Source organism: Micropterus salmoides, unplaced genomic scaffold (genome assembly GCF_014851395.1).
Source record: "Micropterus salmoides isolate LMB-PRFRI ecotype aquatic unplaced genomic scaffold, ASM1485139v1 Ms_hic_scaffold_3, whole genome shotgun sequence".
In the NCBI taxonomy this organism is placed as follows: Eukaryota; Metazoa; Chordata; class Actinopteri; order Centrarchiformes; family Centrarchidae; genus Micropterus; species Micropterus salmoides.
Genome location: NW_024042261.1, coordinates 2,139,848 through 2,152,259, shown reverse-complemented (window position 1 = coordinate 2,152,259; position 12,412 = coordinate 2,139,848). Strand labels below are relative to the sequence as shown.

Genomic DNA, 12,412 nt, shown 5'->3' with positions numbered 1-12,412 from the left:
TTGCTCAAGCCCTTGTTGTTTGTTGATACATATGAGACCTGCATCTGTATTGCAAGCCACATCTTGTCCTAGCTGTGACAAGGAAAGACCTGGGTAAAGAACCGCTCTGCAACGGACTTCTACTGGGGCTGGGCAAACAAGATGACCAGCAGAGATTATCTTCTGGATGGATTCATCTTCTCCACCATCAGGTCCTGGTGTGGGCTTTCCCAGATTGATCCATCCTGACCAACCACATGTCATATCATGACCCCCAGGGCAAGCTGTAGTTGTAGGTGGGCGAGTTGTAGTTGTTTCAGTTGTGGTAGAAGGTGTAGTTGTAGGTGTAGGTGGGTGAGTTGTAGTTGTTTCAGTTGTGGTAGAAGGTGTAGGTGTCTTGCTAGTAGAAGACGTTGTAGCGGGAACTGTAGTAGAATGAGGAGGAGATGTTGGACACCCACAGCATTTCAATTGAATCTCATAATCAAAACACTCTTGCTCAAGCCCTTGTTGTTTGTTGATACATATGAGACCCGCATCTGTATTACAAGTCACATCTTGTCCTAGCTGTGACAAGGAAAGACCTGGGTAAAGAACAGCTCTGCAACGGACTTCTACTGGGGCTGGGCAAACAAGATGACCAGCAGAGATTATCTTCTGGATGGATTCATCTTCTCCACCATCAGGTCCTGGTGTGGGCTTTCCCAGATTGATCCATCCTGACCAACCACATGTCATATCCTGACCCCCAGGGCAAGCTGTAGTTGTAGGTGGGTGAGTTGTAGTTGCTTCAGTTGTGGTAGAAGGTGTAGTAGTAGGTGTAGGTGGGTGAGTTGTAGTTGTTTCAGTTGTGGTAGAAGGTGTAGTGGTTGTTGATGTGTGAGTTGTTGTTGCTGTTTCAGTTGTGGTAGAAGTTGTAGTAGTAGTTGTAGGTGGATGAGTTGTAGTTGTTTCAGTTGTGGTAGAAGGTGTAGTGGTTGTAGGAGTGGTTGTTGGTGTCTGAGTTGTTGTAGTTGTTTCAGTTGTAGTAGTAGTTGTAGGTGGGTGAGTTGTAGTTGTTTCAGTTGTGGTAGAAGGTGTAGTGGTTGTAGGAGTGGTTGTTGGTGTGTGAGTTGTTGTTGCTGTTTCAGTTGTGGTAGAAGTTGTAGTAGTAGTTGTAGGTGGATGAGTTGTAGTTGTTTCAGTTGTGGTAGAAGGTGTAGGAGTAGTTGTAGGTGGGTGAGTTGTAGTTGTTTCAGTTGTGGTAGAAGTTGTAGTGGTTGTAGAAGTGGTTGTTGGTGTCTGAGTTGTTGTAGTTGTTTCAGTTGTGGTAGAAGTTGTAGTAGTAGTTGTAGGTGGGTGAGTTGTAGTTGTTTCAGTTGTGGTAAAAGGTGTAGTGGTTGCAGGAGTGGTTGTTGGTGTCTGAGTTGTTGTAGTTGTTTCAGTTGTGGTAGAAGTTGTAGTAGTAGTTGTAGGTGGGTGAGTTGTAGTTGTTTCAGTTGTAGTAGAAGGTGTAGTAGTAGTTGTAGGTGGGTGAGTTGTAGTTGTTTCAGTTGTGGTAGAAGGTGTAGTGGTTGTAGGAGTGGTTGTTGGTTTCTGAGTTGTTGTAGTTGTTTCAGTTGTGGTAGAAGTTGTAGTAGTAGTTGTAGGTGGGTGAGTTGTAGTTGTTTCAGTTGTGGTAAAAGGTGTAGTGGTTGTAGGAGTGGTTGTTGGTGTCTGAGTTGTTGTAGTTGTTTCAGTTGTGGTAGAAGGTGTAGTGGTTGTAGGAGTTGTTGTTGCTGTTTCTGTTGTGGTATGAGGCGTAGTAGTAGTATAAGTTGTAGAAGGTGCAGTGGTTTTAGGAGTAGTAGATGTCGGTGGTGAAGTTGTAGTTGTTTCAGTTGTGGTAGAAGGTGTTGTGGTTGTTGGAGGAGTTGGTGTGGTTGCAGGTTTTGGTGTTGTGTTGCATTGCACTGTCTTGCAACACTTTACCTTTATTTCGTAATCTAAACATATGGGGGGGTATTGTAAGCTGTTCTTACACAGGAGTCCTTGGTTATTACATGTTACTGTTTGTCCCATTTGCTTTAGGGGAACCCCTGGATAGTGCACCGCCTGACACTCCACTGCCACTGGATTCTCACAGATGTTATATCCTTTTTGGATGATGTGTTTGATAGTTTCATTGTCCCCTCCTCCAGGACCATATTCTGGGTAGTCTGAATTTATCCACTGTGACCAGGAGCATAATGTTTCCTGACAAGGTGTTTCAGTTAAACGTTCTGTTGTTGGAGGTTTTGTGGTTGATCTTGGAAGTGTTGTAGAAGGAGTAGGTTGTGTTGGACATGCGCTATAATCACAACATAGAACTCTGACTTGGTAGTTAAAGCACAAGGCCAGCGGTCCTGACTGGTCTTCATTTCTGCAAGTCAGCCCCTCAGCCAGATGACATTGCACCACTTGTCCTACATTGTCTATGGTGACATTGGGGAATTTCTCAGCTCTGCATTGGATCTGATTTGGCTTTTCGCATATCTTGTGCCCTGCCTCTCTAATCTTTTCATAAGTTTCATTGTCTCCTCCTGGAGTTCCCAGTGTAGGGAAGCTGGTATCATACCATGGCGACCATGCACAGGGATTACATGTGACTGTGACTGATTCTGTGGACACACATAATTAAGGTGTTGATTATGTAGGAAATCTTACATATTACACAACTGTATATGTCTCCAGCTTACAAAATAAATACCTTGCACATACCTAAGGTGGTTGATGTAAAAACAAATGTGGTTGGAGACTGAGTGGCTGTAGTAGTGGTTACAGTGGGCATAGGTGTTGTTGGTTTAGATACTGGGCATCGGTATGAGCTCTTGTCAGTGGTACCATTCTTCCCACACACTGCTATGATGCAGTTGCCATGTCCATCTGTTGTGTTATAGATCGTCTTGCCAGGGGGATATTTACTTCCATGATACGTGCAAGTACAAGCTGTAAACCAAAGAGATGTATTAGTAACATATTAACTGAATACAAGTTTGTATTTTTAACTTAAACTCTCCAAATCTTTGTATACCTTGGGCATCGTAATGGCATTGGATGGTCATTGAACTGCATGTACTTCAAAAGACAGAACATTAAAAATAATGTCAGTTTTAATTTCAACTCATCACAAGGTTACAAAACCTTGATTGGCACATGTAATTTATGCAAGTCCTACCATGTATGACAGTTTTCAGTTGTCGGCACTTTGTCATCATTATTATAGTGTCTCCCTTCTTTATCATAGCAGCCGCATCCTTCTTTCAAAACACATGTCATCGTATCCTCATCAAAGTATGGCTTAGCAGGTGGACATTTTGGATAGCAACCTAATTAAAAACAAACAGCTGTTTATTTAGTGCAAGATATGGGTTCTTTAATACGTGTCTACATTATTAAAACCATTGTTACTACCAGTTGAAAGAGGAAATTCTTTTTCGTTCACCTGGCAAGTGGTTGAATGGGATATTACTTTGCCTACCAATTGGTATGATCAATCTTGGATCTCAAATTTAATTTGATGAGCTAATCACGTTAAGTAATAAAAACCTAATCTTGTACCTTCGAGAGGTGGTATCTGTGTAGAGCAGCTGCCTGAGGGGTTCCTGCAGGTTTTCATACAAGGAGATCCACATGGCATGTAGTGCCATTCACATTCACCAGGGGGATTGTAGTAATCACAGAAGATAGCTGGAAAAGACAATAATATTTATTTTATATAAGCATGTTCCAGACTGGAATATTCACAGAGCATACTGATCAGTTAATCACTAATCAGTTAGCTAAACTTCAAGCATGCCTTAAGGATGTAAAAACACGGATTCCCTGCAATGTTCTGATGTTAAACTCAGAAAAAACTGAGGTTATTGTACTTAGCCCCAAACACCTCCAAGACGCATTATTTAAAGATTTTTGTGTATTCTGTGCTAGTATGGGATCCATGGTGGCATGCACCTAATGGATTCAGTTTCCTTTGTTTTTGTAAGCCATGCTGTTGTGAAGACATGCTTTTGTGTTAATAAGTTATAATTGTTATATCCAGTATAACCAAACAGTGAAGATTACAATAAAAAGTGACAATGAGTACATCTGAACCGAATTTTATTCTGATGCCTCCCGCTGACCAGGTGATAGACAACACCAGTGCATGGGTATGTTTGCTTTGTGTGTATGCTGTGCAGCCAGCTAAGTCGGAGGAGTGGGGCAGTGGAAAACTGACAGGTACGAGTAGTGCCAGGGACTTGAAAGGGTTCCAGAAGAGAGTTGTCTTTAAAGATGCTAAGATGCTAAAAGTTACTTTTGGTGGCCAAACATGGATGGTTTGAAGAGATGGCCAAATGTCTTTCATCTTGTCACAAGGTTTGCCACTAGATGCTCTTCATCCCTGGGAGTTCCCACAGGAGCCATGGCATCATGTGCACATTGATATTGGAGATCCAATTGAAGGCAAAATGATTCTTGTTCCGGTTGAAACCAGAGAAAATGGCCTGAAGTGGCTCCCATGAGATCAACTACCACAGAGAAGACACAGACAGAAGTTAGGAGAAATGTTTAGACGTTTCAGATCTCCTACACAGCTAGTCTCTGGCAATGGATCTCAATTTGTCTCAAAGGAAATGAATGCATTTCTGCAAGCGATTAGAGATACCATACTGCATCAAATGGCCTTGCAGAAAGGATTGATCAGAAAATGAAACATGCACTGAAGCATCACAAGGTCAAGGAGCACTGCATTATAGACTGCACAATTGTCTGCTAAACTATAGCAACAGTCCACATGCAACAACAAAGACATCTCCAGTGCCTGTGGAACTGTCTCCTGGAGATTCTATAGGTGCACTAACCAACACACCAAACAAACTGTCCCTGCAGACCTCCGATACCCCACGTTACAGCCTGTATTATTAGGCTAATAGTTACTAACTCATTCAGAATAATCCCCATGGGTACAGTCAGGGGCCAAGGTATTTTACACTTGCCCTAAGGTAGCATAGGGAAGATGTGAAGAAAGGTTTCTCAAATAGAATGGGATCTATGGTGGGATGCACCTGGCTTGTGGGTAACCTTCAGTTTCCTTCATTGTTGGAGCCATGCTGCTGTGAGGAATAGCCAAACTCAGCTAACAAGGTGAGGCTGCTGAAGATGGTTTACTGTCAGAAGTCATACACCATGGCAAGACTGAGCACAGCAATAAGACGCAAGGTAGTGATACTGTAAAAAACAAGGTCTCTCCCAGGCAGACATTTCAATACAGACAGGGGTTTCTAGATGTGCTGTCCAAGCTCTTTTGACGAAGCTCAAAGAAACGGGCAATGCTGAGGACTGTAGACACAGTGGTCGGTCGAAGAAACTTGCTGTAGCAGATGAAAGACAGATCCTGGTCCCTTCACAATTGGAAGATGTCCAGCGTTGTCATCAGCTCAGAACTGAAAGAAAACAGTGGGAACCTGGTACACCCATCTACTGTCCGGAGAAATCTGCTCAGAAGTGGCCTTCATGCAAGTCTGGTGGCCAAAAAGCCTCTGACATGGAAACAAGGCCGAGGGACTCGTGAAATATTTGGCTGTAGCAGAATGCAGTTTGTTCACCGAAGGGCTGGACAGCGGTACAAGAAGTGGGGTGTCTGCAGTCAACAGTGAAATATGGTGGAGGTTCCTTGCAAGTTTGGGGCTGCTTTTCAGCAAACTGAGTTGGGGATTTAGTCTCCTTAGTGATGAGGAGTACAGGCAGATACTTATGCATCATTGGCCCCAAATTTAGTTTGCAGCATGACAACGATCCCCAAACATACAGCGAAAGAACAAGGAGTCCTTGAAGTAATGGTATTGCCCTGTACATAGCCCTGATCTCAACATTATCCAGTCTGACTTTGATTACATGAACAGAGAGAAACAACTTAGGCTGCCTAAATCCACAGAAAGACTGTGGGCAAGCCTATCTGCAGAGCTTCTTCAAGTACAAGTGTACCTAGAGGTACTGATGCTGTTTGAAGGCAAAGGGTGGTCACGTGAAATATTAATTTGATTTAGGTTTGTCTTCTGTTCCCTCACTTTGAATTTTGTTAATTGATAAATATAAAATATTAACATTTGTCTTTTGTTTTTTTTCAAAGCATTCTTACTTCACTTCAGTTTTCTGAAACTTGTGGTTGTACTTTAGAAGACCAAGGACAAAAATGTAGCTATTTCTGATGACAAATGGTTATACTTAGTTATTAGTTAATAATTATAATTTGTCATGGATAGAGGTTCAGAGAGGTTATTACAGATTTGATATTACAGTGATATTACATTAGTGATAGGTATATACAATTTTTACGAGTTTAGCTCATATAAACTGTATCAATTGTATGCTGACTGTAGCTTTTCAACAAGGAATGCCTGCTCATGGTTACTCACGGCAGATCTTTGGGGTTCTCCATCGTACACAGATGCCAGCTTGATTACAGGATTCAGCATAAGCAGCCACAGCAGTGCAGAAACACTCGCAGTCTCCACCAGTGTCACAAGCGCACGAATCAAACACACATGCTTCATAGTATGGAGCAGGATCCACCTAAAGACAAGTTTATGATCAGAGTCTAATGAGTTGAAAGGTAAGAGCATCTCCACAACATAAAATGCTTTATGGAGGAAATAAATTTCTTCTTTTTGTTCAATAAGAAGCATTTATTACTTGAATCCGATAGCTACAATTACAAATTACAAGGGCTGTCCCCGACTAAGGATTTACATAGTCGAATCAGAATCGTTAAGTCCTGCCTGTAGTCGACTGATAGTCCAATCGTGTGTTTTTGTGCGCGCCCATTGAGAGCGGAGGGCTTTTTGAAGACCCTTTTCTTTAGGTTAGGTGATCCTTGTTTCACTGCGAAGCTTCGACTGTGAGATTGACAATCAAATCAGGCTCCGCCCATCGAAGCATCGGATCTTCAACTATTGTGGTTCAGCCCTACAAATTACTATTAATTAGTAAGTATCAAAAACAATGCATGGTTTAAGATTTTTTTAATAGTCTTTCATCCACTCAAAGCACTTTTACCTTACTTAAGTAAGGAATTTTTTTAATGAGTATTTTTTGGCATTGTGGCATTGCTACTTTTATCTGAATACTACTCTCTACTCTGAATTTATGAAAATACTGTGTATGCTACAATCTGTTATGTAGTTATATAATTTTTTCATCATGATAGTCCATGCCATATATTTTTATTATACTGGTTTATTCTGTACAAAGGACATCTGTTGCATGTCTGTCCATCCTGGGAGAGGTCTGCCTCCTTCGTTCCTTTGTTAAAGCCAACAGAGGCAAATTTGTGATTTGTGACATTGGGCTGTATAAATAAATATTTAGATCAATAAATTCACTTGAAGACAAACAGTTTAAACAAAACTGTATGCACCTCTGCTGCTTCATGGCAATGTGCCTATTAGGTTTTATGATGACTTAACAAAGTAAAGAGTTAAACTCGTGAATAGTCTAGTTTGGTCTGAAAAAAGTTTTGATGGTACTGATCATGTTCCTTATGTTGGAAATTATTGCCCTGTATGTCCAATATAGCCCCACTAGCAGAAGGTAAAGGGTTTAAACAAATTATTCAGATAAGGAATGCTGGGGATTAAAGCAAGTTACATGGCAATTTAGGCATTCGCCTTAGCGATGCCTTTTCAAGGATTCACATATTAAATTTCTCAAAGTCTGTCCAGCAGCTGACATATATTCTGGATGGTGTTGGAGGGTCACACTGAGGAACAAAAATCTAACATAATTAGGCTTGCAGGGTAAAAAGAAAAGAAAAACTTCAAAGACAGCTTGACCTCAACAACAACCTACAGTGGAGTGGCAGGCTGAGAAGACGTCGCTCTGTATAATGCTGCACTGTTTCTGGGCCCAGTTCTGTCTGTATGGGTTGGTTGTACAGGGGCTAGTGATGCTTGTAGCATCGGCGCAGCTTGGTAAATCCTTCCAGCTGTTTCCGAACGTCAGCGGGTTGACCACTACAGCATTGCACCTTGTAGTGAAGTCATTGTTTGCATTGCCGTCATAGCTGCCACACAGCCCACAAACACGACCCTGAAAAAGCAGAGCTCCTTATATTATGCAGTGCAACTTAAACATCAAAACAAAGCTTGTATTTTCTTCACTTAACAAATCAATTGTAGTCACATTAAAACCAATACCTTTTTTCAAATATTGCAGTGTTACCTTATATTTTGGGTTGAGCTTGATGAACAAGCTGGTCTTCCTGTCCCACATGAGAATGAGTCCATTGTTGGCTTCAATTACCAGGTAGATGCCCATAGTGCTGTAACGGAATGGAACTGTTTCTTCATTTCCACTTGAAAGCAGCTGGTAACTTCCCTCTGTTAGAATCAGTTCTGCAGTCTAAACAAAGAAAAAAAATACATTGTTTGTTGGTCAATTCTACCTACATATACTGTATAAACTGCGGATTTCCCTCATCTCAACTAAGAAGAAAACGTCTCAGAATATAGCACTGGAGCCATTACTTGAAGCTGTATGTATATGCATGCATGCTGGCACTTTTTGTTTTCAAGATTTTTGTGTAAAATACCAAGTTAGAACTGAAGAACCCTCTTGGATAAGAGGCAAAACGTCATCAAGAATCTAAAGCACACTCAGTTGCCTCTGACGTAGCACCTCTAGATACGTCCAATCAGTTTATTTGTGTAAATCTATCTTGAGTTTTTTTAAAGGTTTTATAGGACTATCTACCCCCAGGAAAATCTTGATGGTCTTGGAGCAGGTGGTTCCTGTGGTTCCACATGGAACATTCTCAGTGATTACTCTGAAGGTTCCATTACTCTGGGCACTGCCACAGTAGTCCTGAGGAAGAGTACACACACACATACACACACACAATCAAATAATCAATATTAGTGACTCTGCTTGACTTCCTGGTTCATTTGTCAGATCAATGGAAAAGATGCTTTAACTGAAGCATTGAAGTCACATTTGGTGGCAAACTAAAGTATTATATTACTTCTAGAATACTGACTTCTATGATAGTAATCGTTCATTCTTGAAAATGTCACAAAGCATGTTGACATAGTTTTCATTGAATACACGTGCACTCCTGTGTGGTGATGCTGCAGTGGATAAGACACAGGCCTTTGATGTGGGAGACCAGGGTTTGGTTCCCACTGTGACACATCCACCAATCTGTCCCTGAGCAACACACTTAACCCCTAGTTGCTCCAGAGGCGGGCGACCTCTGACATATAGAGTAAGTAAATAAAAGTGTCAGGTAAATGTTATGGAACCATGTTCAAAACTGTGTGTCTGAAAATGCACATTAGACTGATCATCAACTGCTTTTGTGCGCATTCATACCTGAGTGAGAATGTATTCACAGCTGCCATCAAAGGTGAAGCGCTTCTGATCAAAAGTCATGTAGTGTCCATCACCATACACAGAGCAGGTTCCATCACACTCATTGCTAGTGCACTGCCACTTCCTGTCTTTACAAGTGCTGTAAAGGGATACAGATGTGTTTGTACACGTCAGTTACAGATGGAGGTTTAACCAAAAGAATTCAGTACCAAGCATACTTCTAGCTTTACAACATTACATTCCACTTGTGATTCACTTACCAGGTGTTGCAGTCCACCTTGGTGGTCTGTCCAGGCTGGAAGGAGATGCCGTTGTGAACACAGGGACAGGCCTCTGGCTTGATGCAGCCTCCCTTGCCGTCAGATACCATCCCAGATGGGCACATGCAGCCGGAGATGCACCCCGTGGTCACCTGGAGAGAAGATCCAACTTCATATATAACAGTCATATGTTTCATTTCTGCTCCAGCAGAGAAAATGTTTAACTTGACCTCAGAGCTCCGATTATCTGAAGATGTAAATGTTCCTTTATTTTGGGGAAGAGGTGACTCACACAGGCCATATCTAATGTGTTGCAGCTCTTCTCACACTCAGTTCCTTTTGCAGCTGGACCGTTAGCAGAGCAGTTGAAGAACACCATGGGAGGAGTGCAGGCTGCTGAGAAAAGACATCATCCAAAATGACTTCACTGTATTTCTAGAATGAATATAGGTCACTAATGAATCTCAGAGCACATATTGGTTCATATTATTAAGACTTTTACACAAAGTTTGGAACAAGCCCCATGAATCTGAAGCCTAAGAATCAAAGTTACACATGATTGCAGAACAAGCATTCTGTAGTTTTAAGGGTAGAATTAGTAGGATATGAATAGGATATTTTCATCCATCATTTCTGAGTCAGCACATTTAAAGCTCATGTTGTCTCTTGTGTGTTTAACCTGTACACAAACAGAAATGTAAAAATTATCATGTATGCTTAATGTAGATAGTTACATATTGAAACTATTTCTTGACAGGCAACAGCTGGGTGCAGTGGCAGCTAGCCAATAGAGGGTCCTAGGGCACTGCCCACCCTGGTGGAAAGTGTTTTGATTTTTCACATTTTTGAAATAAACAATAATTACTCTTTATTATTATAATTACACTTTAAGTATATGTGTGTTTAAAATTGTACAATAACGTTTAATATATAAAATAAATAATAACTAGAAATATCGCCCAGGCAGTATAGCAGCAAGATATGCCCATAGCAACATAAATTAAGCCAATCAGCGTCCTTGAATCTGATGCCTGAAGCAGAGTCAGTCGGTGGTAGAGTAGGGACACCTGACCTGTAACTTACATGGCTGCACAATAAACTCTCCAATGCAGCTGAGTTTGCCCTCCTTACAGGTGCTAGTGGGGAAATAAAAAGAACCCACATCAATATACATATAAGCTTGCAACACATTGATGTAATATTTTCAGAATATCACAAATAAGGTAAAGAACAAAGAGTCACATGGTATTCTAAAGGTCCTTAATCCAAAGGGAAACCGCAAGAGTCAAAATTCAAAACCTGCCTGTCGATTGCTGTCACTCTCACATTTACTGACAGGACTTTGAACATATTGACTACAATGAGTCAGTGACTTTAATTTATAATGTGCTCTCAGTTGAGCCTACCAAATCCCAAATACATATGCAATAACACAATCAAAAACGTATGCAATATATCATTTTCATACCACATGACACCTTCCTTGTTGACAACCTGTCCAGGAAGCACCACAGAGCCTTTGTCATAGCAGGGACAAGCAGTAGGTGGGACACACTTCCCAGAGTCATCCAGATAGGTTCCCTCTGCACAGATACAGCCATCAATGGGTGGGAAGGAGAAGTGGCAGCTGAGGTCTGTGGTACCGATGCAGCGGCAGGTGCGACTGCTGGACGTGATGTTGTAGGAGTAATTCATGTTGCTAGGGCAGGAGCTGGCATATTTCCCTGTAAAGGTCAGACCACAGAATTACTGAATAACTGTTGCACTGCCACATGAAAATGTTTTTGTACAAGTTATCCCCTTTTGTGACAATATCACAACAAGATTTCGTTTGTAGCTTTGCTGTTGTGTTTTAAATCTACCCTGCCTTCCAGGCAGCTAGATTTAGTTAGCACCAACAGTGTTGGATATGGGGCCATCATTGTAGTAGAGTAGAGTGTAGAGTTGTGTAACTGCATTTCTGATCTCTAAATGTGTACTGAGATTTGTGAATGTGTGCAGGAATCTGCAAATGTGTATTTAGAATCTGTGTGCCCATAATCAAATTAGTAAACAGTTAATACGTGCGTATAAAATAAATGCGTATGTAGATTAACTACATTTTTCTAAAAGCACACCCATTTCCCTAAACCCTGCACACTGCACCTTCATTTCTCATTGCCTACGCCATGTGGTCATTGAGAAAGCACAGACATTCAATATTGTTCACTCAAGTCAGCATATGTTGAGCTCAATTAGCACACAGCTACCCAGTCATAATTGATAACACACCAATCAGAACCTATAATAGATAGACAAAAGGGCCAGAGTCAGTTCATCCTGTTTTGCAAGAATGGATCCAGAGAAATCTGAAGGAAGACGTGTAGGACACCAGAGAGGAGAAGGAGGAGGAGGAGGAAACACAGTATGGAGAGGTGAAGGAAGAAGAACAGTAGGAGTTGGAGGAGGAGATGGGATAGGAGGAAGATGAGGAGGTGGAGAACAAGAATCTCTGGCCTGTTGCATGCCTAAGACAGGATGCTGGGGCAGAATAATTAGTTGTTTTGTGTGTTGAACGGTTCAGTCCATTAAGGAATCAAACATGTGCAAATGTTTGTTAGTTTTGAGTTTATCTCAGCAGCTTGTCAGACTGTGATGTAGTGTGTGTTTTTGAGGCCTCGTGTGTTATGACTAAGCAAAGTTTGGTTTTTCAGCAAGATTGAATGGTTTGAGTGGAGAGCTTAGTTCAGAAAGCATAATTTCTCCCAACACTACTAGGGAGTCCTAAAAAACGCAGGTTGAGAGATTCCAAAAGTGGTTTAACACAAAGATTTATCTGATGCTTT

The 12,412-nt window shown here is 41.3% G+C and overlaps 1 protein-coding gene across 1 annotated transcript in view; it reads right to left on the bottom strand.

Annotated features, from left to right (window-relative positions):
- Positions 1-3,150: 3,150 nt before the first annotated feature.
- Positions 3,151-12,412, bottom strand: part of LOC119883204 (mucin-5B-like) — a 33,394-nt gene continuing 24,132 nt past the window's right edge. Inside the window, exons 19-29 of the mRNA XM_038693772.1 lie at positions 11,056-11,311; positions 10,671-10,723; positions 9,880-9,983; positions 9,588-9,739; positions 9,328-9,466; positions 8,710-8,820; positions 8,179-8,358; positions 7,807-8,046; positions 6,375-6,531; positions 3,538-3,666; positions 3,151-3,305 (exon numbers count right to left, since the gene is read on the bottom strand). Of these exons, the coding sequence (XP_038549700.1) occupies positions 3,151-3,305; positions 3,538-3,666; positions 6,375-6,531; positions 7,807-8,046; positions 8,179-8,358; positions 8,710-8,820; positions 9,328-9,466; positions 9,588-9,739; positions 9,880-9,983; positions 10,671-10,723; positions 11,056-11,311 (1,676 nt within the window). The remainder of the gene's footprint in view (positions 3,306-3,537; positions 3,667-6,374; positions 6,532-7,806; positions 8,047-8,178; positions 8,359-8,709; positions 8,821-9,327; positions 9,467-9,587; positions 9,740-9,879; positions 9,984-10,670; positions 10,724-11,055; positions 11,312-12,412) is intronic.